General features: G+C 48.8%; 1 protein-coding gene across 5 annotated transcripts in view; it reads left to right on the top strand.

Annotated features, from left to right (window-relative positions):
- The window catches only part of pdlim5a (PDZ and LIM domain 5a), a 72,648-nt gene that overhangs the window by 38,758 nt on the left and 5,937 nt on the right, over window positions 1–27,953 (top strand). For 2 of the 5 annotated variants that reach the window (XM_023836550.2, XM_023836551.2), the window contains exons 4-8: window positions 10,359–10,395; window positions 10,880–11,343; window positions 16,599–16,771; window positions 17,004–17,040; window positions 25,077–25,186. In XM_023836550.2, coding sequence (XP_023692318.2) covers window positions 10,359–10,395; window positions 10,880–11,343; window positions 16,599–16,771; window positions 17,004–17,040; window positions 25,077–25,186 — 821 coding nt within the window. Of the gene's footprint in view, window positions 1–10,358; window positions 10,396–10,879; window positions 11,344–13,672; window positions 13,693–14,772; window positions 14,794–14,926; window positions 14,942–16,598; window positions 16,772–17,003; window positions 17,041–25,076; window positions 25,187–27,953 lie in introns of all 5 variants that reach the window. The other 3 variants (XM_023836554.2, XM_072706541.1, XM_023836553.2) reach the window with 3 other exon arrangements.

Raw genomic sequence — 27,953 nt, 5'->3', positions numbered from 1 at the left:
TTAGAAGACTTGTGGGCAGTTGCTCTAAAAGGTTACACAACCCAGTAATGTTTGGGTGAGTCTGTTAGCCCTTTTCACGCAGTTAGCCTAGTTTGGAGCCATTTTACATTCCTGAAGTGTACATGTAACCTGGCCGTCCCTATAGTAACAAACATGACGATAACCACTTCTGTTCCATGTTGGTGCCCCATCCTGGGTTATTCCCTACATTGCGCCTGTAGCCTCTGAGATAGGCTCCCGGCCCTCTGTGAAAGTGATTACAGAAAATGGATGGATAGATGGATGGATGGACAGACTTCTGTTCCTGGACAGTGATGGAAGGGTGTGTTTCCATGTTTCAGAAACTCTACTTAAAGTGCACAGAGTAGGCTGTATCCATCTGACTACGCCCCCCCCCCCCAGTCAGGGTAAAGGTGTTTCTTTTTGTCTAGTGACTGTTGGATCTGATGGAAAAGTGCTCAGATACACCACATTATTGGCCAGTGAAGCTGTTTTATTTTTAGCTCATTGATGTTGTGGTGATCCGGGTCTAAGAATAGGAAGTGATGCTTCCATGTATCTTGCTGGGGCCTTCGAGCAGACAGTTTGCATCCCTCGCAGGCCACGTGGAGGCGGCCGTTTCATTGCAGGCTTTGTCAGGAGCCTGTTACGCCAGCTTCCCTCTTTCATTCTCGTTTGATATGTTTATGTCGCAATATAATTGCTTCCAGGTGCTTCGTAAGGTCTCAAGTATGAAACGTGTAAAACGTCAGCCATTTTGAATCTCACAGAACCAGGGGGCTTGCTTCCATGAAATCCCAGCGCCAACACTGGAAGTCAGTCGACTAGTTTAGAGGCACGGAGAATTTATTTGAGCGAATGAATCCGTCTGTTGAAATGTTGGGCCCCGTGTGATGAAAGGTGACCTCGCTGGCCTTTGCTCTGGGAAAACTGCTAACAGGTGGCAACAGGGCTATGAGCCCTAATAAAGACACTGAGAAATGCCATAAGCATTCAGCTTTTTTTAACTTTCCTCAAAGCACTAAGCTTTGTTGGGTGGTATGTAGCACAGTGGGTTTGGGGGTCTGTGCCTGATTCCAGAAGGTTGTGAGCTCAAATCCCATGGCTGACGTAGTCACACTGCTGGGCCTGTATAAGGTCCACAGTCTCTGACAGTTCCAGTGGTGCTGGACGCTGGCAGCTCCGGTCCTCTGAGAACATGTTTTCCAAACTTGCATGCTACTTTGGAAAAAAGTGGGTGTCTGCTTAATAAATAAACGGTATTACCAGCCAAATACCACAGCTGCTTGTTAAACAGTTCATTCTATAGCTGGACTGAACTGGGAATAATTACTCAAAATTGTGTTTATCTACCTGTGGATTATTTGGGCAATTAGTAGGTTGTTTATGTGCATGCTCATTAGTGTATTAAGGTTCTTTGTTTATTTCCAGGAGTTTGGGCGAGAGACACTTATGTTTAAGCAATGTGTGAGAAGTTAGAGTGAGTCAGTTTGTCCGACTTAAGCTGAGCGAAAACAGACGTCTTCCACGCTGACCTGGGTCATAATTGCTAGCATTTCAGGCCCTGAGATAAAGAAGTGACACCTTCGGACACAGCTGTGAAACTAGCCTCTGTTGAGTCTGGTTGCGTTTGACAGAAAACACACTCTCCCTCTGAAGGCTGAGCAAATTGTAGGCTCTCTATAATGAACGGCTTGGTTTCTGCGTGATTGCATAAGCTGCTATGAAGAGAGCGACTGTTTTGTTCACAGTTCACGTCAGGTCTTGCAGCGGACCCAAGGCGTGGAGAAAACCCACGAGCCCCAAAGCTGACTCGGGCTTGCTTGATCAGCATGAGGAATCACCCGGAACCTCTCAGGGTTTGCTTAGAGGTTCTCCGCGACCTCTGTGGGATTCCAGACCCTGTGTCCAAGGGTTTGGTTGATGTCACGAGAGATGTAGCACCCAGAGGGACAGGGGAGACGTGTCCCCCGCCAAATTATATTTGACCTCATTCCTCCTGCCTATAAATAGACCTTTTCATGTAAATTGTTAGGGTTGTGCCACCCACCCAATATTAAACTCTCCTACGCCTTTGGTTGTCACTCAGCCTCTATGGTTTAATGAGCATTATTTTGGATCTGAGGGTTTGGTTAATGTCTGCTCATGTTCTTGTACAGGTTTAGTTTGGGCTTAAAGTTAACTGCACTTTCATAATGCATTCATAGAACATCCATAAGCAGCACATTTATGTATAACAAAGATTATAATCGTGATTCATATAATGTTTGTTATTAAAGCTGTTAAGGTATGTGATGATGTTAAGGCATATGTACATGCTGCTTATGAATGTTCTATGAATGCATTAGGAAGGTGCACTGAATGTTCTATGGATGCATTATGAAGGCGCAGTTAATACAGTATAAAGCGTTACCAAATTCTTGTGTCAGTTTTTTCATCTGCAAGAAAATGAACAGGGCACACAGTGTGTGGACCGACTCAGAAATTTATAGCGAAAAGGTTTGTCCCAATTCAACTGCTCTTGTCTTTTTCATGGTTCTGCTTTTTGCTCTCTGTGTGTAATTAAATCCATCTTTGCTCTCCATTCATCATATGTTCATGCGAATCCTGTCCAGCCCTCCCCCGGCATTATGCCTAAACATGGTGGTGTTTACCTCATTCTTCATTCCTTATGGATGCTTGGGTGATAAAGGCATTTTATTTCTAATCCTTGCCACCATCAGTGTGTGGATTGTGTTTGAAGTGAGTCTTGTTCTGCTCTCATATTTTGGAGGCAGCCCTGTTTGAAGGTTCCAAACGTTTTAATTCGCTCATGTGTAAGTTGTTCGTACTGAGAAAGCGAAGCATCATGGGAAACCCAAGGATGCCTCCAGAGAATTGGATGGTCACAGCAGGAAGAGGTCAGGGCTCAGGGAGAGAACCGGGAGGTCACTCCGTTTCGGTCTAAAGTCGTGCTGCAGCAGTTGCCTCAGGCCCTGTTCCTGTTACTGATTAAAGGCACTGCACTTGGTGTTTATGAGGTGATTTGGTGGAGTCTTTCCCTACCATAGTGATTATAGCTGAGCCAAGGCTGTTATCAGGCCGAGCGAAACGTTTTTTTTCAGCCCTTTGGAAGTCGTGTGTCATGGAATTTGCTCCACACACGACGGAAAAGCAGATTCATCCAGAGTTTCCTTCATAATAATGCTCTCTCTGAGTGGCAAAATCTTTGTCTCATTGCCTCCATAGGCTGCTAATGAAGCATTTTAAGAGATAAAAGCCTCACGTGGTTGGCACTGGGCAGCCCTTTGATTTTCCGTGCCGGTTCACGCTTCCAGGGAACGCACACGGAGTGCGTCCTGTGTATTCCTGGCCAGAAAGCAGTTTCCACTTCTTTCCATTGTATCGGACCTGACCATCAGGAAAAATAAATATCTAATTACTGCAATTAGCCTCCAGCTGCAGGCCTGAAAGGTTCCGCTTGGCCCTTGTGTGACCCCTATTTTGCGGGGAACTTTACGCAGTGGAGGTTCTGGGCCAGGAGGGCCCTGGTTTTCCTGTCTGTTCTCCTGACCAAGGGCCCCAGCCTCCCGGCATTCCTGGGGTCACATGCACAGAAGGACACATGGAAACTCAGGTTTCCGGGTAGCCGGGGAATTTAAATTAGCTGTTTAAGGAGAGATTGGTGAATAATGCAACATCTGCTTTGGAAAACTACTTCGTTTAAGCTGACTTAAGTCTTGAGTGTGTGTTTTGGATGAAGAAATGGTGCAGATGAGTAAAAAGAAGTAACAGATCTCACCGCATTCCCTTGTCCTAGCTTATACTCTGACCGCGCTCCATCCTGTTTATATCCCTCCCTCAGCCGCCTGTCACTTTTCTTCTATCCTGCTGACAGCTCATGGGAGTTTTACTTACAGAAAAATGTTCTGAGGGCAGAATGAAAAATGATTGGTTCAGAGAATTAACCAATCAGATTGCAGGGGAGGTGGGTCTAAGCAACTAGAGGAGGTGTTACCAACCAATCAGTTTCTTTGACCCACCTCCTCTACAATCTGATTGGTTATCTCTCTTAACCAGTCATGTATCATTCTGCCCTCAGAACATTTTTCTGTAAGTAAAACTCCCACAAGCCTGCTGGCAAGCCATTGCCTGTAATATAGAGCCTTTCCAAACTGCTATCTTTGTCTGCATCAGTCATCACAGAGCCTTGAAAAGCCCTTGTGGTCACCAAAAGGTCACGTTCCACCATTGCTGTCCCTGATGCACAGCCCCCTGGGATTTGTGGTTCAGACGGGTCTTGGTGGAATTTCACAATGGGCTGTAGCGTGTGCGTGTTACGCTGGTATTTCATGAGATGCGTAAGCAGGGCAACAGGTGAGGCAGGATGACAGGCTGGCTGACTAGCTTTGAACAGCACCTCAGCTCCCCTCCCAGTAGTGCCCGTGTCGTGACCCCGTTTACTCTGAATTCCAGCTCCACCCTCCGTGTATGTAGTGTGAAAGTCACGAATTTATGATCTACATTCTCACAGCAATCCATCCAGGCTCCAACGGGCCATTTTCCGAGGTTGCCGTATTAGGACATGGGAATCTCAGAACCGGTCACATCTCTTCCTAAAAAGAATGCTGTTCTATAGGGGCCGGAGTGTATGTATACACTACAGGTGTTAGGGGCCGGGGTGTACGTAAACACTACAGGTGTTAGGGGCCGGAGTGTATGTATACACTACAGGTGTTAGGGGCCGGGGTGTACGTAAACACTACAGGTGTTAGGGGCCGGAGTGTATGTATACACTACAGGTGTTAGGGGCCAGGTCTACGTAAACACTACAGGTGTTAGGGGCCGGGTCTACGTAAACACTACAGGTGTTAGGGGCCGGGGTCTACGTAAACACTACAGGTGTTAGGGGCCGGGGTGTACGTAAACACTACAGGTGTTAGGGGCCGGGGTCTACGTAAACACTACAGGTGTTAGGGGCCGGGGTGTACGTAAACACTACAGGTGTGGCCCTATTAGGGCACCTTTTATGAGGCTTTGTTGGGCTGTCTTGGAAATTTACTGCTGTGTGATCTGCTGCGTGAGGTATGGGAAAATCACGCAGGTTTGTGAGTAATAACAGCAGCTTCTGGTCGCTTCGGCCCCGGCGAGGGACACAGTAACCCCTCGCGATCTGATCTTCATCACACTAGCAGATTTTACCTGATGTTTATTTAGTTTATCTAGTCACATAACTTCACCTGGACTGTGTGTCTGTGAAGGCAAGATCACGGGTTCGAATCCCATCCTCAGTAGGCTAATCACATGACCTTTGGGCCATTGAGCAAGGCCCTAAATACCTGAAATGCTTCCGGGGTGATGGATAAATGGCCCGGTCCAAATGTGTGTGTGTGTTAAAGGAGAGAATGGGGAGAATTAAAGGAGTGTTAAAGGAGAGAATATGTAAAAAGTAAAGCATTCCAATGTACCTGCAGTCATGTTTGTGTAAATGACAAAAGAGAGCCAGCAGTTAGGTGAAGTGGCGCCTCTTAATTGCCCGTGCGTCTGATGTGCTCTGTGATGGACTGGCATCCCATTCAGCTTCACCTACCTTGTCAATATGACTTCAAGTTCTCTCTGACCCTGAACTGAATAAGCAGTCGGGCTGGATTTTGTTTTGGCTTAACAAAGCATATTTTTGAGTGTTCGTAATTGCTGTTGCAGGGTAATAACATACTGGCACATTATCTTGACTTAAAAACAACTTGATTACGCATGTTTTCTCCCATGACGACCTTTGGTGTTGCCTTGCTACTGAAATGGCTGCTAAATAGCTCTTTACTTCTCCTGGTATGCATCTTCCTCATTCATCTTCCTTATTCATCTTCCTCTAGTTCGGTTTTGTCTCTCATCTTCCTCTGCCTCAAGTTTTATGTGGGTTCTCTCTGTCCATCTCTGTCTCCTTTTGCTTTGAAGATATAAATCGCCTTTGCTTCTGTTCTTGCCAAAATAATAAAAGCCCTGTCACCATCCCCGGGGGCCTCAGAATACCCCATTCTATATAGCTGAGTCTCCCTGTTCCATTTCTCCTTAAATCTCTGCAATCAACTTTTTCCTGTCTGGTGTGAAGGTGCCTCTCCTAATGCACTCAGAAAGAGAACGATCCACAGCACATTTTCAGAAGTTGGGCCTGCATGGCTACAGAAGGACCTCATACCAAAAAAAAGAACCTTCAGAAGCCTTTTTTGTTTTAGTTTGGTGATTTAATGTGCTGCGCTCTGGAAAGCTTATGTAGGGATTTCAAAGGGATTGCCCAGCTCCTTTAGTTCATTGCATTCAGTAAGAAAGGAGCAGAAATATGTCACTGGGAGACAACAGCAGATTCTATTATCACAGAATTTACCTGAGAGGAAATATCGTTTCACAGAGTGAGTGATTCCACGGGGTCAGGGGCCTGATTTAGAAGATGATACTGTCAGCACTAACTTGTATGAGCATCTTACTGGGAAATCAGTACATTTGTATTTTTTGCATTTTGTAAGTGGGACTTACTGATGACAAGTGTAATTCTGTAGCCTGAATGCCCTGTCTCAGCTGATTATTTTGTCACTGTCCATCATTGTTTAATCGATCAATGGACTTTTCATCCAAAGCTAACTCTGTGTGAATTATTCCAGGCTGGTTACATTGCATTTGAAACTTTTAAGCTCGGCATACTACAACCTCCCCTCCCCCCATTCGTTTTCATACTTTAATTCTAACCTAATGTCTAGGGGCAGCGGGGTGGCGAGTGACCATGGGTCCATCTTCATTTGAAGGGCTTGCTGTGGTCACTCAGAATGTCATTAAGAGCCCAAAACGTATTCAGCCAACTCAAAGCTCTGAGCTGCTCCAATGACAACTTCCAGAAGCAGCCTGTAGGGGGTGCCATCAAGCCTCTCCTGAGGGGGGGAGGGGATTCATGTGATGGTCTCTGTGTGGCTACCTGTGCTGCCATGTGGCCTGAATGAGCGCATTTCTTCCACTGGCTAATTCACAAGACGTGCGACATGCTGGGTAATTGTCAGTGTTAATGTCAGTGTCGTGATATCAGGGCTGTAGGCCTCCTGCCTTTGAGACGTCCACTATGCCGTCACTCTGCACTCCTGCACGTAGATGCTCTGCAACGGGCAGCTAATACCACAGGAGCTAGAGTCCGGGCCGTGACCCGCGGCAGAGTCGCCATCGCCGGCACACAGAACCCAGCCCATCACGCTGGGCCAAGAACAGAAGTTGCTGGAAAGTTCCTCACAGTCTCCTGAGTAACACTCACCTGGAGCAGGTATGATGTCAGCGATGCAGGAGTCAGCAGCTCATGCACTAATGCGCTGGAGCTTGACATCAGAAGAATAACACAGGAAGGACTGTGATAAGACCGAAACAGCTACCACAGCCTTGGGCGGGGGGGGGGGGGGGGGGTTCCTGCGCAGGGCTGAGGAGATGTGGGCATTCTAGCGATGCAGTGGCACTCAGAGGATTCTGGGTAGAACATCCAATCAGGCGTGCAAAACAAGATGCAGTGCTATGCCATGTATTGGGAATAAAAGCTGACAGTTTTGGGGCTTCGTTACCTGCCCTGCCTTCACCCCACGCCAGCCAGTCACGCCCAGCCCCCGCAACCCTGCCCCCCCCTGCCTCTCCCCTTTTCCACGGGTGCGTTCCTGCTTCCTGCTTCCTGACATTCCTTCCTGGGGCCCTGGGCATCATTTCGGGCTCCTGTCTGCATGCACTCCGTCTGACCCTTACCCCATTCTTCATGGGGCAGGGGGGGTCTAAACAAGGGCTATTTTAAGCACACTGAGTTAACCCCTCCCATACTTTGCTCTCTTTAAAAAAAAAAAACAACCTATTTGTGAGTCATTCTTTCTCACTGAGCTGACAGACCAGTATGGGACAGATTTGGGGGGGGGGTGTCAGGAAGGGCAAATCACCCATTGAGGCTCTGTTTGGGGCGCTGACATCCATCCTTGGTATGCTACACTCTAGCACAAATTTTGCAGTGTGATTCGCAAACTGTTGCCCTGTTCTAATAAGGCAGGGGTCTGGGAAGGAACCCCCCAGCACAGAGTGGGCAATGGGGGGGCAGCGAGATGGTGCTGGTGATTCATGGGAGAAAAATGAGGCTGTCTAGACTTCGTCACGTAGCCCTGGGGGCATTAGGGTGCCAAGTGGTTTGATCTGGGGTCAGAACAACAGCTGTCAGATACAGAGGTTAAAAAGGCCTTTTGCTGGGAATGCTTGCGGCGTTTGGGCATAATCGAAATACGGGAAATAATGAGTTTTTTTGTAGGTCAGGAGGTCTGAGGGGAAGCCTTCATAGCTTGAGAGGATCACCAGTGTTTGTGCCCAACGTTCAATTCAGTTCAACTCAGTTTATTTTTATATAGTGCCTCACAACAGAGTTCCCCGAAGGCACTTGATAAGAGTGTGCAGTGTACAGCAATCCATTGTTGCATCTTTTTTACAAAATGACGCGTGGCACAGGGAAGGAAGATGTGTAAAGAACAAGGGAAGGAAAGAATGCCAGAAAACAGAGGAGAGGAACCAAAAACTCATAACTTCATAACACAGCTTGTGCGCCTCTTCTGGCATCTCCAAACGCCTCCGGGTTCCAAAAAGGACTTCCCAGCTTGGTCACCTGACGGAGAGCTGGGCCTTTGCTTAACACTCAGCTGGGCAGCGTTAATCCGTCACGTGATGGGGGTGGGGTGCTCACCAGTTGGCCGATGCTATAGACCTGCAGATTAATGGGGTGGTGGCGGATGAGGGCACTTCACCGGGAGGATTCTGGGAAGGTTCCAGGAAAACATTGGAAGGATTGAAGGCATCACCGTGAGTGTATCACAATTTAATTTATGTGCTGTGTTAAGCAGAACTTTGCTGGACATGGATCGTAATTCCCAGGACCACTTCATTTCTAGGATTTACCGAAGCCCAACCAGGATCTTTTTGCTTATTCCGTGTGTGATTTTTTTTGTGATTGTTTTGGCTTTTCCGGGCAGTGAGCTTTAGTCCTGCCTCTCTGTCTGGTTTTAAGCGGTCAGCCCCTGTCGTTGCAGCAAGCACAGCAGCGCTCAGTGGAAAACCTTGGTTCCGGGGATTCGGGTCACGTCTTTACCTGCACTATGCTTAGAATTTCTGTATTTTTCTATGCCGTGCTTTTCAGCTTTTCGCAATTTCAATTCACTTATGCCATGATGCAGAATCACTGCGTAGAAGTGAGCCAACACCTTAAATTCGAGCATTTCAGCATTTTTTTTGTGAGTGTTTCCTTTGCATGCCAAAACATTTCATGCAAAGTGTGGCAGTCATGGATGTGGCAGCGTGATATTTGGGGGGGGGGGCGGGGGGCGGTTATGGGCCAAAGACGGGGCGTGGATTATTTCTGGGAGTTGATAGTGTGTTCCAGAACGTTCAGTCCAATAGAACCTGAGTCACGTTGAAATGTCACCCTAGGGAAGATAGGGAATCCCCATGGGGAAAAGCAGAGTGACAAATAAAGGGAGCCTGTCACTGTCCCTGTCACTTCATGTCCCGTCCTGTCATTCTTGTTGTCAGGGACTCGTTATGCATTGCGATGGATTGCGGAGTCTGAATGATGCCAGACGTCAGTGCTGATAGAGCCTCTCACTTATGCTGACAAGTACACTCTGACACTGCCGTAACCGGGACCTGGCCAAGGCTGAGCGGCTGCTATGAGCTCGGCCACCACAAGGGGGCCCCCGTCAGCCTATTGCCTGTATAAAACAGGGATACCTGTTTTCATTGCCTTCTGTTCCACTGAAATAAAGCAAAAATACCTTGACCGTTTGTCAGATTCGAGGCTCGAGTCTACAGGGATGAGAGTCAGTGCCAGCTATGCCTACTTATGGTATAGTAAAACTAATTTTTGGGGGAAAACAAAAAATTTGCAGATATCAGCACAGGGAAAACTAAAGGTTCGAATTAGACACTGTAGATGGAAAGACGGCTGTTTTGCCACTGAAACACATGGGGATGGGTAGTGTACTGCAGCCAGCCAGTAGGGGGCGCTTGACCTGTGGTGGCTTCACTTTTTCGATATCTTACAGTGTCTGTGTTTCTTTACAGTTGATGGATCAACCTGCCAGAGTTGAAAGGGAGATAACAAATGACAATTAGGTTAATCAAATTTTGTTTATGGTACCATAAAGAGTTGGACCGACCCTGCTCATGGCCTGACCTATCCCCCTCCATGTTCCCTCATTTCCAGGATTGTGGTGCCTGGGCGCTTTGGCGCCCTCTGCTGGCAGATGTTGGATTTACATGTGCAGTGAAGTAACAGGTGCTGGCCTGGGTATCAGGTTTCTGAGAAAGCTTTCATGTTGTTCTCATTTTCACAGGGCCTCCAGCCTTCCTGCTGCTATCGCTCCAGCCAAGGTACGTGGCTCTTCTCCTGTTACCATAAACCTGAATACATTTTATCGGGTGGGATTACATACGGATGGAATGACAGATACTGATTAAGTAATCAGTGAAATATTCAGCCGCTGTTACATCCATTACGCTCAATAGTAAATGTGGTACTGGAATGTAAGATGGAGTCACAGGGCCTACAGCGGGAGAAGAATGCTCTTTATGGCAGGAATGTTGGCATGGAAACACAGAGTGACATCACTAGGTCTCTACAGAATGACGTCACACTGTGGCAACACTGCACTGTGTGTTGGTGGAAGTGTTGCATGCTAGGACTACAGTTAATGTCTGACTGCAGGTGCTGATGTTTGTCGCTCTTCTCCCACGATGCATTGCCATTAACCATAGCAGTGTCAACACGTTACCCAGCACGTGTCCTTGCCAGCCGGAAGTGACAGCATTGCATGTGTGTATGAGGTCCCTGCATGTGTTTACCCCCCCCATGTAGGATGAGCCCCTGGAGCTTGTTAAACCTGTGCCCATCACCCGACCGGCTCCACCCAGCTGTATGCCCACCAACTCCGCCCCCGGCGCCGCCCACAATAAAACTGCTCGTCCCTTCGGGGGCGGTGGCAGCACCAACGGCGCCATCTTGGCGCCAGCCGCCTATGTGGCTTCTATTCCCTCTGCATCTTCCGCCTTCACCCCTGCCTCGGCTACTCAGGGACCTCCCCCCCAGCCTCCATTCCAGACTGGCTCCGCCTCCTCCTCCTCCTCCTCCTCCTCCCCCTTGCACGTGTCCCCTGGCTCACCTGCCAGGGTGACAGTGCCCTGTTCCGCCCCGGTGCCGCCACAGCCCTCCGTCTACAACACCCCCATCAACCTCTACTCCAACGAGAATGCCTGCGAGGTGGCCATGGGCCAAAGACGGGGCCTGCTGGAGAGCCAGGGCGGAGCCATGCAGCACAATGGGTAGGTGTCATTCTCCCTGCCCCCTGGTTGTGACCACACCCCCTGGCTGTGACCCTGCCCCCCCCCACATTGCTTCCTTCTCACCTGACCTGCCGGCACCGTCCATCAGCCCAGGTATGTTTCCTGCCTTGCGGTACCACTGCAGACCGGGACACGTCCTCCTGGCTGGCATTCATCTCTCCAGAAACAGAACCTTTATTGCAGTCCAAAAGGCTGTCTGGCAGCCCATAATAATCTCACGCGAAGAATAAGACCCAGACAGTGTGAACATGCAGCATGGCGCTGGTTCCCCTCTGCGATGTCTGACATTCTGCTGGGCCGCCAAGGTGCTGAGTCCATGCGTTCATGCATCGCATTTCTCAGTAAGAGGTTGCTGCACTAGTGATTTTCTGGATGGTGCATTTGTGGAGGCTGACGGTTTGGCAGCACTGAAGACCCACACTGTCTTGGATGGCATCCCACCAGGAAGGAGAGAGAAGCTAGCAAGCAACAGCGCTACAGACCTCATGTGGTGGGGGGGTGGGGGGAGGTGGAGCCTGTCGACCATGGCCCCCACCTGCCAGACCCCCCCCCCCTTCCATGTTTTTGGGGACAGGGAGCCTGACACACGAGGCACCATTGACACAGAACCAGTCAGAACTGGACTGGACTCAGAATGGGTCCCTGTGGCACCCAGCCAATCTGGTCAGCTCCCTGTGTCCTTGCCGTACCTTGGAGCCCTGCTGCTGGGGCCGGCAGCTCCTGCCTGCGGCCTGTGAGGTTCTGGCACTATTCATGTGCGGGTCTCGGTCCGTCGGGGCCCTTTCTCCATGTCGTGGGGTTCCTGCCTCCGCATTACATGACTAATGCTCTTTGCAGACGTTTGCCTCTTGGTTTTACGGTCATTTCTAGTCGTGCACACGTACGGCATTAAATTTATATCCAGCAGATGGCGCTTCCAGTGCCGAGATGCTGCTTGGGGTGCATGTGGGTGAATTTATTGTGCCTTGGGGTTAAGGATAAGGTCTAAGCCGGCCCTGCAGTTCATCTGCCACACTGCAATATAAATCGGTAATATTAGCGGAGGATCGGAACCTTATGAACATCGGAATGAAGGAGTTTTCTGGTCTTATTTATGTTTCTGTGTGACTTCCCCCTTCGAAGTCCGGTGAGCGGTCGGGTCGGCCCAGGTGATGAGATCCTCCTGGTAGCACTTTGTCGTGTCCACTGCATTCCATTCTGCTGTCAGACGTGGAAACCTCTGTCCCCTATATCCTGCCATTGTTAATATAATATCTTGCAGCTGTTGGAATGCAGACATGAACTGTAAAATCCAACCATATGCTCTCTCTCACACACACACACACACACACACACACACACGAAAGTCACATACACACATGGTGTCTGTCTCTATCCCATAGCACAGGGACACCTCCGGGACTCGTTTTTTGTACATTTTTAATAAAATATTCGCAGTCAGGAATAACAGATTTGATAAGTGGTGAAGCACACATCCTCTCTGCTTCACTGACTTCCGCTAGCGACGTCCTAAATTAGACACTGTAGCCTCGTTGGCCTCGCCGACCTTTCAGGATATGAAGGGCTGCCAGGTTCACAGAGCCTCTAGATACAAAGTCAGAGCTACAGCCTCCTGGTTCCGTCTCTCCCGAGTTTTCAGCTCCCCCCCCCGTCTCCCCTTTGGACCCTTTAATGGCACGTAACCAGGAGTGCAAACAGTATTACTTTCTCTTCCAATCCCGCCTGCTCTTTGAAATGCTGTAATGGGGGGCACGGGGGGGAGGGGTCTCTGTGAGTGTCCCTCCCTGCTTCTGAAGATGCCGGAGGAAACAGCTGTCGTGCCCGTGAAAGGCATCTCCTGTGTGCTGTAAGCCAAAGACCATCTGCATGTAGGAGAACACGAGGAACCGGACCCAGTTCCCCTCGGTACGGGACGCTCCTGCTTTCAGCCGGTCTGCTGAAAGCACCTCATTAACCCAGTTTTTAGAAAGGCAGGCTGTAATTTACACTTTATGAACGCTGGCGGACAGCATTTCTCAGTGGTACAGCAACGGCGGCTGTCCTGCTTTCAGACCAGCAGCCTGCTGAGGGAGGGTTGTAAACTGAAGAGCTGCCACGGTGCGGCGCCCGCGGGTTTGTGGCGCTGGGGAGGGGCCCAGCCTTGGCGTGAGCTGGCATGCGTGTGCTGTCTGAGCCTGCAGTTTCCTCGGGGCCTGCATGGGTGGTCCGAGCCATGGGTCTGTGATTTCCTGACTGACCTGTGCTCCTCTCCCTCTTCTCTCTCTTTCTGTCACTCTCTCATTTTCTTTCGTCCCCTTGCTTCTCAAAGGTCTACACTCCAATGACAAAGTCAGTGGCCGTGAAGTTTGTTGTGACGTGTACTGTAACACGTGTGTGGTCGCCCTAATACACATGCGAGTGATGCGCACAAGGGGGCGCTCCACAGCTTTGAGAGGCAAGACTGGAGATGGAGATTGGCTCATTGGCTGTCATGGGTCACATGGGCTGCTTGGTCACAATAATAGTAGCAGATAGTTCCTGATTCTGTCTGAATGCTTGTGCAGTTATTGAGAGACTGAATGCGCTTAGTGAATGAGATTGTGTGATCATTAGTATGAAATTGCGTGTTTTTGTTTGTTGAGTTATGCACGAGTGTGTGTGTGATTGTGTCTTTGTTTGAGAGGGTATGCTTATGTATGTTTGTGTAGAGCCTGTATGTTTATACTGAGTGTTTGTGTATGTAACATTATTTGTAGTGAGTCTATGAGTGTCTTAAATTGTGCTTGCGTTGAGTCTGTTTGTGATTGTGTTTGTGTTGAGTCTGTTTTTGTTGAGTCTATGTTAGAGTATGTTTGATTCTATATCTGTGTTGAATCTATTTTAGGATGAGATTATGTTTGCAGTGAGTCTGTGGGTATGAGATTGTGCTTGAGTGCCTGTGCATATGAAGTTGTGTGAGAGCACGTGTTTTTTAAAAGTTATGAACACAGCCTGTCAACACATCCCGTCTGCTTCTCCACACCTCTGCCTCAAGACGGGTGTTTTGTCATTAAATGCTCGTAATGATCTCCAGAACGACAAAGCCAGCTTAGATGTACCTCACACCAACGTCTATGAAAGCTGGTATTCATGGAGCCTGGATTTTAACAAAGCTGTAGCGCCCCCTGGTGATGAGAGGTCAGAATTTCAGTTTACAAACTTCACTGAGGTGTGATGCCCTCTCTTTTACTTGATCCACGTTGTCCTTGCAGCTTGGCATCCAAGATTAAAAGCTTTGGTTGTTTTTTTTTTGTGCTTCCTGTGAACACCTAACGGCTTTGTTGTGGCTCGTCAATTGTTTTTTCTTTTTTGTCCTGCATGCTGTGCTGCGTCTTACACCTGCTTTTTCATTCCTCTTCATCCTTCATCTCTTGTTTTTGTCTTCTCTAGTGGACCCCAGAGCATTCTGAAGTGAGTATTGCCCCTGAACTTTTCTTTCTGCTATCTCAGGTCACTCACACGCCACTAACAATGCCGTTTATCCCCCTTCTGACTTTCACGCTCTGTCTCTCTTTGTGTCTCTGCCATCGCTCTCGGCCATCAGGAAAACTCCTCCAAGGTAAAACCAACTTTCCTTCTGCTGAATGCTTCTACTGAAAACATCTACTGTAGATTTATGCTATAAAATCCCACGAAACGGCTACTGTTTCATCACCTGCCATTCAGCATCAAAGCTGAACATTAATAAAACTCAAGAAAGTGTGAACATGCAAAGCAAAGACTCATCAGCACTCAACAAACACACACAGACGCCAGAGAAATGAACCAACATGTATGTGGTTCAGTAAAAATACAAAAAAAAAATAACTCAACATGTGACCTCCTAGGATTATACAGTTAAAGGGATAGTTAGATGCAGGAGTGACAAGAAGTGCAATGATATCCAGGTGTGATTTTTTCTGGCCATACCCTTTAAAAAAACACTAAGCTTTCAATATCAAAGTCTGGTCTTCACTGCAAAGGTTTGTGAATACATACCATGTGTCGATCAAAGGAGATTTCTGACAACCACAGAAAAAGAGTTGCTGATCTACATCAGGCTGGAAAAGGTCACAAAACGACATCTGAAGACTTTCGGCCTTACCAGTCCATTGTCAGGCAGATGATGTACCATTGGAGAAAATTCAGTACCACTGTTACTAGAACAATGTTCTGAGTGTGAATTGGGATTTTTAACTTCATATTTATGTTCGGCGAGGAACAAATTCTGCTGCTCTCCTGCATTAGAACCTCATCCCGACTGTGAAGCACAGTGGTAGCACTACAGTGTCAGAGAAAAGCGTAAAGCCTTGGTAGAGTTTTGTACTTCACAAATGTTCCTCGGAGTCCATTTCTATACCCTAAATGGTACATTTATCTACAACTAGGGGACAGCAGGCAGACCCTTGAGGGTATAGCCCAGTGACAGGAATTGTACCCTGGATGGTACAAACTGGTACTTTTTTTCTGACAATGTATCACGGTTTGGGGCTGTTTTGAAGCCTTGGGACCAGGGTGGTTTAACATCAGTGAGAGAACTGTCAGCGTGCCAGCAAATTCTACAGGGGTGAGGCAGGGCGTCTGCTCAGGAACACAAGTCAGTCCACCACAGGACGGTTTAAGTGGCAGAAATTTTCCATTTTGCAGCGAGTCAAAGTCCAGAACTTAATCCAATATAAATGTTGTGGCAGGACCTGAAGTGTGGAGAAAAGAAGGCTCACCGAAGGGGTTTCTCTAAGAAGAAATGGATCTAAATTGCTCATAGCTGATGTGTGTGTCTGATCAGCAGTTCCCGTAAATGTTGGGCTGAAGTCACTGTTGTTCCGAGGGCGTGGTCACATCCTTTGTCCAATAAAGACTTTCAGTGTTGGTTCATTTTGATGAGTAGGTGAATGAACAATACAACATTTTATGCGGACCTGAAGATCCAGCAACATTTTATGTTAGACTTTGACAGATATTTAGACAATTCTAAAGGGTTTGCAAACTTTCTAGCACCCTGTAGAGCACAGCCTGGTCCGTGATCTCCTGGCTTTCTCGTCGCTGTGTAGGAGGGTGTCATGGTGGGACAGACACGCCATGGGTTGTCAATCTTTAGTCATTCAGCCAACTGGCTGCATAGTGATTAGTGGGGTAGAATCATCATATTGTTGATGTAGCGTGTTGTAGTTGTGATGGCGTGATGCTAGCGCTCTGATACTGTCGCGTTACAGCTCATGATGTGCCTGACCCTGCAGGGTGCCCCGGAAACACGTCACGGACACGGACATCCAGTTCTACCACGTCCCGTCCCACAGCGATGCCAGTAAGAAACGGCTGATGGAAGATACGGAGGACTGGAGGCCTCGAACCGGCACCTCCCAGTCCCGCTCATTCCGCATCCTGGCCCAGATCACTGGAACCGAGCACGGTATGTTCTGCCTATCATTGCCCAGCCACCAATCAAACTCTGCCCCATCCTGCCCATCATTGCCCACCCACCAATCACATTCTGCCCAGTCCGTCCCATCATTGCTCATTAGGCCTATTATTGCCCATTCAAAGATCATGCTCGGTGTAGTTCATTATCAATTTTTTGAGCCTTACATCATCTGAATGTTGTAACATATCTGTAATTATACTGTGTAATGTCTCTGTTTTAGAACAACCACAGCAGAAAGAAGTAGGAAAAAAGACAAAGTAAGTAAATGACTTTAAAAATCTTGATGACTCACCACTTGCCTTGCATTGAAGTGTCCTTGTGATGTCACACAACACTTGGTCCTGTGAGCATTCTGGGGGTGCCACACTGCTGGGGACATGGGCCTGGTGCCCTCGAAAGCTACCAAACCTTGTGCTGTACTGGGGGAATGTGCTCTAGTGAACAACAGCAGAGTCACTGCAAGTCAGAGTCAGAGTCTGCACATTCATCAAATAAGCATCGAGGGTGGATTTGAGCTGTTGACATTTGGGGGTGGTTCATGCTCAGTGCACTTTATTGGGCAATATCAGAGACTATGGTGGGGCTTGAGAGCCTCTGTACGGCCAGTCAGTGCCTGATTTCACTGTCTGTAAATGTAGTGAAGCAGCCATTGGGGGGTGAGTTGAAATAGTGATTGATAGCGACGATCCTGTCTACCATGACTAATCAGCATGTAGGATGGTCTGTATAGAGAACAATTGACTGGACACCATGTGCAGGTTTTACAGCTTCATGTAACTCTCATTATGAAGGCATGTCTGGGAGGTATGACTCATGGAGCATGAAACACAGATGTCTGTATTCATCTCATTATGGGGACAGTGTCCAGTTTAAACAGCAGCCACACAGGGATGAAAGATTATGAGGAGACAAAAATCCTGGTCCCCATTGTATGTGTGTGTGCGTGTGTGTGTGTACTCATGTGCATGTGTACATGTGCGCACGTGTGTGTGTGTGTGTGTGTGCTAATGTGTGTGCGCATGTGTCTGTGTGTGTGAGCATAAGCTCGAGGTGCATGTGTGATCCTCTGATTCTCCAGATGTGGCATCGGCGTGGCCATTCACCCTATCCTCTTCCTCCTTTTCTGTTTTCCCTTCCATTCTCCCTTTCCTTTCTTCCTCTCCTCCTTCCTCCACCCCCCCTTGCTTCGCTGGGCACCAGGGTGACCAAGGTGAACTCCCAGGTCATCGGACCCAAGTACACCAAGCTCCGGGATTGGCACCACGATGTCTCAGCACGCGTCCTCAATGTCCAGTAGTGCCCGCTTGCCCGTCCTCCATCACCCACTGCCAACTGTAGTCATGCCCTCCCCCATGTTCCCCCTCCCCCGTCTCTCTCATACCTGTACTCCTATTTTTCTCTCTCTCTTTTATTCCTAACGTAGCAGGAGAAACGGTTTGACGTTTGTACACACATTATCTTGACATAACGTGGCACATTTCCCCTTGGAGGTCTGTCATCCCCCGTGCCGTAAATCACATGGACGAGTGTATTATCCCCGAGGAGGCGCAACAAAAGGCAGTAAAACAAATAAACACCCGGGCGGGCGAGCTTTCTGAAGGGACGAAGCTGCGCTCCGCCCGCCCCCGCCCCCGCCCGCTGCCGCCCCCGCCCGCTGTGCTAATTACAGGGTGTCTCCCTTAATATGTCTGTCACTCATTTCCCTTGTAAGAACACCGTCTGTTAAAGCTGTTTACAATGACGGTCAGGAGAACAAAGCAGCCTTCACAGCTTAGCCACAGCTAAAAAGGAGAAGGCAAAAAGAGCAAACTGGCGGTAGCTGGGCTTATTTTGGTACTGTGGCAGTGTGTGGAGGGCTGCTTGTAAATGCATCATTCTGCTAGTGCTGTACGATTGTTAGAGATGTAACAGGAATGTCATGGAGGTGACAGCTGTGCTTGTTCCGGTCAAGCATTGACATCTTTCGGAAAGGATACCATAACACATCAACTAACAAATACCAAAATATATAGGTTTATTGATTTTTTTTTCCCCCTCTCATAATTCATGGTACTCCATATAACCCAAAACCTGAGGAGGTTCACATCTGAGATGGAAAGTTCCGGTCCAAAAAGTACAAATTCAGACCAAGATTTTGGTCAATCAACCAGCCAAGTATAAAGAGTCACATTCACAGAATACTCAGCTGGTTGGTTGAAACAAAATCTTGGTCTGGATTTGTACTTTTTGGACCTGAACTTTCCTCCTGTAGAACAGGGGTTTTCAAAGTCTGGACCACAGTCCACATGCTGACTGAACCACAAGTTAATCCGGAGCCAATCAATAATAAGTTGCACCTTGTGAATCAATATGGTTAACGTAAAAAGACTTAAAAAGTACAAAAAGACTGTGTAGAACCACCAAACTTAATAAGCAGACACATAACTCCCATGACAGAGAGTCGAAACAACCAGGGACCGTTAAAAAGTTCCCATTTCTGATACATATTGATGTCTATATTGAAAGTTATTGTTAATCCATTAAAGTTCATGAAATGCTGTTTTGTTATTGAAAATTGTCCCGAAAATTTGATATGGACCTTTGATCAAAAAGTTTGAGAAGCCCTGACATATGGCTAGCATTAGCCCAAGAGTCTTAATGAAGCTGAAGACGTCCTATGAAAGCCCAGACAGTTTCAGTCATCACAGACACACAGACCGACCTTGCGTTCAAACGTTTCTGATGACTGCTACAGGTGATACGATGACAATGGCTGATGCAGATGATGATTAGTCAGAGCCAGCTCCACCTTTTCAGGGGTCCAAGGCAAAGCTTTACTTGGGAGGCCCCCCTACCAGGAAAACTTATGATCATTTCACTTCCTCCACAATGCAGGAAATTTAGGAGCCCTAGGCCCTAGACACGACTCTGATCATGGCTCTGATTGTGGGAATCCGTGCTCTCCCCATGCAAAGCCAGGTGGGCGGGACATTGTTCAGGTGACACTGTTGAGTGACATGGGCGGGATGAAGTTAAGGGGTGGAGTTTGGTGAATGTGAGGTATAAAGATGGGAGAGTAGAGTGCATTAGAAAGATGCTTGGGATTGGAACCACGCACATACTGGAAAACACTGGAGAACTAGAGATGAGAAGGTATGGCACTGGACCTGCACAGTGGAAGGTGACAGGATGTCTCACACACACACTGCCGAGGACTGAGAGATAAGCGGAGAGGGTGTGGCTATCACAGAGGGTGGGGCTATCACAGAGGGCGGGGCTACGACTGGTGATTTCTGAATTGGAGCCTTGGTACGTTTGACTTTGCTAATTTGTTTCAAGCTGCCCCTCCATCCTCCAGGCTTTATGTTTGCACCTTTTAGTTAATGCTAATGGCTAATCAGGCAGAATTTTAGCAGTTCGGTAATGTAATCTGTAATGTGCTCGTTTCAATAAAGTGGTCTCTGTCTCACATTTGCTCCTTTTCTTCCTGATTTTTTTTCTGCTGTTCTGTTATCCATCTGTACTTCCTTCCTCATTCACTGATTCTCCTGGGAAGATTAGACAGGGAATATTCAGGTCAGGTCCATGCACATGCTGTGAGCCTCCTATCCCTTCTGTCCGTCACTGCACTCCATGTCACATGTGCTGCGAGAATCTGCTCTCTGGTAATCTGAGCTGCTGAGCCAATGAGCTCGCTCAGCCATGCTCCTGACCAGCAGCTTTCTGATTGGCTATGGATGAGAGTAGGTCCTGATATGGCAGGGTTTGTTCTACCCAGAAATTCAACAAAGGAATTTCACTGCTTATAAATCTGTTGTTTTCTGTCACATGATCCCCAAGGTCCCCCTCCCTAGCTGCAGTCACCTCTGGCACTGTCAGGGTTGGTGTCGTATTAATCTTCACAAGCATTCCTGCCATGCTTTCCAGCCTGCTCTGTCATTCCCAGTACCACCCTTAGGGGGCACAAACAAGTTCAGTTGTTCCAGACGAAGGATTACAACTGAAACATAAGCCTGAGAGCTGCCTTTAAGGTAGATGTATCACTGTCAATCTGCAGTCACTAGGGGGCGCTTTAGAGTAAGAAATAAACCAGAACCGGGAGGGGGGTCTTGAATATTCTTCACTCTGAGCATAAACTCTTTCATAAATCAGATGATGATGTTGACATTTTGTCGATTTACGATATGTCTCTGTGGGCTTCCTGCTGCAAGCCCCTGTTCTGGGGTCCAGAAGGGGTCTGGATCCAGGGGTCTGAGGGTCTGGGGGGGTGAATGCCTGGGAATAGCCTCTGGTCTTCCTACAATGGGTTGGCTCTCCTGGAATGATCTGGAAGAGGTAGCAGCCAACCAATACCAGGCTGCCTCTCCTCCACTGCGGATGCTAGACTCTGCCCCTACTGCACCCCTGCCTTGGCACATAGACTGCCCTCTTCCAGCTGGACATCTGCAGTAGCTGCTGCGGAGACGGCAGGCAGTGAGAGGCAGAGAGACCTTCCAGTGTGATCTGAACTTGTCCTGCCATAGCACACGGAGCCATTTCTGTCCGTCCAGATGCTGACAGCGGGAGTTCTCAGGGCAGTAGTGCATTTCAGAGCGTGAACGACGCTGTGAACTTTCTACCAGATGTCCCGTGCATTTGATCACGGCACGTGATCACTGGCGGGATCATCGTAAAGCAGAGCTCTGTCCTTGGCACATGGATCGCCCCCCAGCGATAACACTTCCACCCAGTACTGTTGCGTTGGATCTCCATTTATTCCTCTTATGGTTCATGATATCTGAGATAGGAATACTCCAATATAAAAAGAGTGGAACACTGATAAGGATAATGGAACACGATGCAGATCTATGCCGGCCTATGAATCAGACTCTAACACTGAAAGTGCAGAACTGAGTCTCTTTGACGGCACTGAAAATTAAATAAAAACACACCAGACACTGATACTTCATATTTTATGACTGTGATCCATGAATCACACTGACTACAGCAGTGGCTGTAACAGTCCGGATTCCCTCTGCACCTCACCGATACTGTGGTTGCCAGACAAAAGCCCTTCATTGATTTGTAGCTCATCAGACTGGTCGTGCTGTATTTTGTCCACATTGCCACTAGATGGCATCAAACCCTTGTACGATCTGCACATCAACACACGCTCTTCCAAGCACAACTGTACAGTACTGAGGTGTAATTTAAGGGCCGTCTTATTAGTTGACAAGAACTGGCGTTCTAAACAATTACTTGAGGTCACATGATATTTTCACGCATTGCTCTGAAGGATTCTGCCTACCTTTACCTGTTTTTTATATTCACTGACCTGTTTTAGCCCTGCTTTTACTTGCTTGACTTCCCTCTGCTTTTCTCCTCTACACAACAGGCCTGTGACTCTGCGGGACTCCTAGCCACGCCCCTTCTGAGGTCACAGCCATGCCTCACCTAGCCACGCCCCTTCTGAGGTCACAGCCATGCCTCACCTAGCCACGCCCCTTCTGAGGTCACACCCATGCCTCACCTAGCCACGCCCCTTCTGAGGTCACACCCATGCCTCTAGCCTTTGGCCCAAAGGCCCTCTAGGCGCATGTGTCCAGTGAGGCACATGCTGGCTGGTGATCAAAGCAAAGCACAAAATACCATGGTTTAATTTCCATGTTACATTCACGTCCATGTTAAATTATATCTAAATTACCCCTCTCCTGTCATGGCCTCTTTTCTACCGAGCCTTTTGCTCTCAGTACCCTAATCTGAAGTTACCCCCCAGAGGAGCTTCCAGAATGGGGTGATTGCTTGTCGGAGATGCAGGAGGAGAAGGTCACCTGTGTGTCATTCTACGTGATTATTTTTATTGTTGACTAAGGCTGAATCCTCCTGTAGCTCAACAAGTAGCGCATCGTGTTAACAACGTAAAGGTTGTGTGTTCAAATCCATATGTAGCCTTTATCCTCTCATATAAGACATCTAGACTGGCGGCTAAAACAGAAGTGCCTCTCCCCCCCCCCAGGGGCTGTAGGAATGTCACCGGTCCTCCAGTGGGTTCACTAGTGCAGCAGTGGGCAGGGCCACAGCGAGCGTGACAAATCCGCTGTCCCTCTCTATGCACACGGGGCTGCTACTGAGCTGTGCCGTCATGGCAACGGCAAAGTTATGTCTCCATGACGGCGCGGCGTGCCAGCCATCCCGCTAAAATAAGCTGGCGGGAGTGGCGGTCTGGCCGAGTTCAAACGGCGCCGTATCTCAGCCGGGGGGGGGGGGACACGCAGGAGGGCTGCCTTTGATCGAGGGGCAGCTGTGATACAGCCGTGTGTGTGATGGGCCGATGGCGCGCCCTGGTGGAGAGCAGCTGGCACACGCAGCTAACACCCGCCTCCCTTGGGCCTCTGTGATGTGGGTGTGGTTTCTGGGATCGGTTCTGGAACCTGTTTCTGGGTCGTCCTCGCTGCCACTTTCCACTCCCTTGTGCAAGGCCCTGATCTGCTCGGCCTCCTGTTGGCCTGTTTTGGCTAGATACTCTGTCGCTCGCTCTGGCTAAAACCTGCCGTGGTCCTTCATGCTGTCTGAACCGAACTGGGAACGTGTGATTCCCATGGCAGACCCACGGGTGGCGCTGACGTGTGATTCTTAGCCGCGGAGAATGTTCAGCTGTGAGTGGGAGTGCGGGGTCCAAGTAGAAGATTCTGTGGTTCTGCTGCTGAACCTTCACGTGGGTCTAGCTCTGTACTCGGTCCTGGCAGAAAATTCCCTGCTTTCTGTGCTGATTCTGGGGCCTGTAAAGCAGTCAGTCTCCTGCGAGTGGATCGGGGGCTAAATCAGCGCTTCCTGTGAATGCCCCCCCGCCCCCCCCCCAGCACTGGCTTGATTGAGAACTTCCTGTTAGAGACGCTCCCTCCCAGACCCTTAATGGACATCTGGGCCGGGATGGGTGGCGCTGGCATGCCGGGCTCATTGGATCAGCCCCCACAGTGCCGTTCATCAGGGATGGACCTTAATGCCATCGGCTGGGCCTCTAATTGGGCTGATCGGCTCTTCCTGACAGACGGCCTGGTAATTGGGCATGATGGGGCTGTCGATGGGGCCGCGTCTGGTTCCCGTCAGGGCGACGAAATGGCGGCACTGCTGGACGCCGGGGGGTGGGGGGCACAACTTGGCGCACGTCTGTCTGTCTCTGCGTCCTCCACGTGCGCCGATTCCCACCTCGGCTTCCCCCAGAAGGAGTCGCCTGTGTGCTGGACAGCAGCCCCCACCGACTTACATCCTGCCTCTTTCATCCGCTCCTGCCCCCACCCTCTCATTCCCTCCCTCCCCATGTAGTGTGACTTGGCACCAGCCGGCCGCTACCCTAACCGGCCCCCATCTCCCCTCTCCTGTCAGTGCTGTCTATATCCTTAGGTAACTGGTTTCTGTCTCTGGGCTCTGGGAATGGCTGGGGGGGGAGGGGGGGTTAGTGTCTGGGCAGGTTTTTCACGGTGGGTTATCACACACCGGCGGCCTGGAGCACGTCCCCTGGTGCAGAGCCAGACACACAGGCCCTGAATCCAACACAAAGCCTGCTTCATCGCCACGGTACCCGTTGCCATAACAAACCTGCCTCCAGGGGCGATTGCCAGGCACGGGTGGGGAGGGAGCGACACCGAGCCGTTGGCACGGGCGGGGATTGTGGGTAGTGGTGGTTGAAGCGGTAGCCCACCCAATGCGTTAGATGCTAAAAGCTGGCTTGTGTTGCACACCAAACACATGGCGGGTTTTTTTTCATTTTTCATTTGTTAAAAAAAAGGATTCAGCAAGCTGTGGATTGACTGGGAAAGAGATTAGTGTCCTGATCCCTGTGTGTGTGTGTCTACATATGTCTGACACCTGTGTGTTTGGCTCCTGTGCTGCTCTGAACTGACCATACATGGGTGTGTATTCTGTGTAAATATTTGTGTATGTATCTGGGTTTTGTGTGTGTGTGTGTGTGTGAATATGCGTGTCTACATTACACACTGTACCCTTCGGCATCAGTTAAACCCGATCGAATGCTTATCTCAGAGCCGTTCAGGCTCACTCCTGAGCTTTTGCGAAGGCCATGTCACATGCGCAGGGCCTGTTCAGCTTCAGCCGGAAAAATTGTGAAGATGGCCACGGATGGGGACTGTGGGGGGGGGGGGGGGGGCGGGGGGCAAACAGGCTGTCTGGGCTTTTCAGGTCTCGTTGGCTTTGATGACCTAGATGGTGTGAAGCGATTCAGCAACATGGCAGATGTCTTGTTCACCTTGCGTCACACATCGCCCCCTGTCGTCTGTTTCGCTGAACGCGCATGTTTACATCCTGTTTCTTTCCTCAGTGAGGTGGAGGAGGCCCCATCCTGCACCCAAGTCACCTCTGCTGTGACGACCATGACCAAGACCCCCGCTGCCGGCCCTCAAACTACCAAGCAGGCTGGTGGTTCTTCAGGTACAATATACTCCTGAAACCCTCTGTCTTTCAACACAACCCACCCACCCCCTGTAATTTGTGGAAAACACTGTAAATCAATGGTTATTACATGTAGGCACATTTGGGTTTTATTTAGTTTAGTACTTCATTAACCATATTTGAGTGAATGAATCATATGATAATTCAGACCATGCCAGAGCAAATATCATGGTTTCTTCAGGAATATCCATGATGACCTGAAGATCTGAAAACAGGTGTTAGCACTAACGTTTGTTTTATTTGATCAGATGGTTCAGTACATGGACAAAACGGAATAAATTATCATCAGGGCTAATTTGGTTTAAGCACTCCTTTAAGATGAATTGAAATGATGAAAATTGAATCATTGAGTAATGAGAATGGAAGAGGAGGCTTTGCTTTTCTGAGCCTCTGTAATGAAAGTGAAGAATGAGTTTTGTCACACTCTTATTTCTTTCTGTGATTAGAAAAGTGTGACCCAGTCACTGAGCATTCAGTCTGGAGGAACAAGGAGACCACCAAAACCAAAAGATGTATAAACAGTGCAGTTTCGAGTCCAAATCCACTGCTATGACCTCTGCCTTAGGACACTTTGTCACTGGGCATCTCCTACAGGATTATCTTCTCTTTTAGGGCCTTCTGTTATAGGACATTCTTCTGTAGAACCTTCACCTGTAGGAATTTATTTTGTAGAACCTTTTCCTGTAAGACTTATTTTCTTCTGTAGAACTTTTTTCTGTAAAAATTATTTTTTTCTGTACAACCTTCTGCTGTAGGACTTACTTCTGTACAACCTTCTGCTGTAGGACTTACTTCTGTACAACCTTCTGCTGTATGACTTACTTCTGTAGAACCTTCTGCTGTAGGACTTACTTCTGTAGAACCTTCTGCTGTAGGACTTACTTCTGTAGAACCTTCTGCTGTAGGACTTACTTCTGTAGAATGCCCTGTTTTTTAATATACTTCTGTTGGACCTGCTGTGATGTGGTTTCTGTGTCCTTGTCTGGCTTTGTCACAGCACTGACTCTTCTCCAGACTAGCCATGACACTGAAGTGCTTTGGTTCACTGAATCCTTTAAAACGTCAAGCTCTTTCTCTCCTTGCATCTGACTAAGAAGCCCATTAACCAAGCTTCTCTAAATTTGTGCCTTGAAATAAACTGAGAGCCCATGATGACCCCCAGGGCCAATCAGGTGGCTGTACTCTGTCCCCACCTGCCCACCAGATTTTGGTGTCTAGTTTGAAGTTAAACTGTTTTTGCAAATGTCTGAATCTCAGAAGCCTGACAGTACTCTAAAGATCATGGCCTTTCCTCATGAATCATCAGGGACTGTCAGTCTTGCATTTTATCTTTCAGGAAACACAGTGCAAAATTAATCACACATGCTTTAAAGAAATGACATTTGCTCCCGAATCTGTAGCATTGTCTTTGAGTCGAGTGAAATCACAGGAGAGGCCTTTATGCAGTGGGGGCTATTTTTGGTTCTGGGCCCCTTTGTACTGAGCTACAGCAGGACCGAAAATCGGGTCCGGATACAAATGGACCCAGGCTGGCCCCTGGGGGTGTCGATGGTTCCCATGGGTATCTTAGCACCTCGAAGTCATTGGACCAAACAGAGGGGAGTTTGACCCAAGCCAGCCGACCCACAAGCAGTAAAATCCCACACGCGTGTGCCAGTGGCTGAGCTAAAGCAGTTTGTTTAAGGCTGTGTTACACGCGTGAATGTGTGCCATTCATTTTACTTGGACATTTGCACCAGCAGGCTGTTAATGGTGGATACTGATCTTGGGGCTGCGTATGCCCGGCTATTTTGGGCTTTCGCGCTGAACGACACATTCACCGCTGCATCAGGCCGTTTTTTTTTTTTTTTTTTTTTAATTTTGTCCAACAAACCCATTTTGTTTCGGAGTGTATGGAAAATGTTAGCGCTAGAGGGAGCGGTGTGCTAGTTAGCAGGGTGCTGTGGGATGCAGCTTTGCATAGGCGAACAGGGAGGGGGCTACATGAGCAGGAGGACCCCCCCCCAATGCTGACATCCAGACACGGTCTGGCCCCAATGCTTGTGGGGGGCACCTGATCAGTGATATTTTTGTTTATGTGTGTGTGGGACTGAGCACTGGTGTACGCATGCACATGTACTGGGAGACTGTTATTCTTGCTCAGGCCCTGTGTTTTTCTAGCCTTGCCCACGATGGCCCCTTGGGGGCCCCGGTGAGCCAGCTGACAGGGGGACAAACAAAGGCGTGCTTGAGCTGGCCAGGTGGGCGGGCTGCGGCAGGTGTAACAGTCTACAGTGAAGGAGGAGAGGGGCGGGGCAACAGGGATGGGGTTGCAGGAGGAAAGAGAGGGACAGACAGAGAGAGGGAAAACAGGGAGAGCGACTGCCTTCCAGAAAAGCAGGTGGTCATGTTGTAGGGAGGGAATGTGATTTTGCTCATGAGCACAGAATTGTGGGTAAAACGTGTTTCTGACCCGTTCATTCTTGCTCTTGAGCCTTCGGAATGACGATCTGTGACAGATCCTTCTGAAGGTTGGAGAGTGGCGTGTTGGCCACCATGGAGTCAACATTTGATTTGTCACCTGCCCTGTCTATGTGAGAGAGGCATGTTGTGAGAAGCCCCCGTTTTTGTCAGCTGTCCCGCCAGTCACGTTTCTCTGACACGCACCAGTCACTGTTGCTGGAAAGCAACCCGACACCCCCGCCCCACCTCTGCAATTGCATGGTGAAAAACGGCAGCACTGTCCCGCCTATGTCCCTGTGACTGT

Source organism: Paramormyrops kingsleyae, chromosome 2, assembly GCF_048594095.1.
Source record: "Paramormyrops kingsleyae isolate MSU_618 chromosome 2, PKINGS_0.4, whole genome shotgun sequence".
Taxonomy (NCBI): Eukaryota; Metazoa; Chordata; class Actinopteri; order Osteoglossiformes; family Mormyridae; genus Paramormyrops; species Paramormyrops kingsleyae.
Note: the sequence above shows the minus strand (reverse complement) of the source record. Positions and strands in the feature narration are given on the sequence as shown.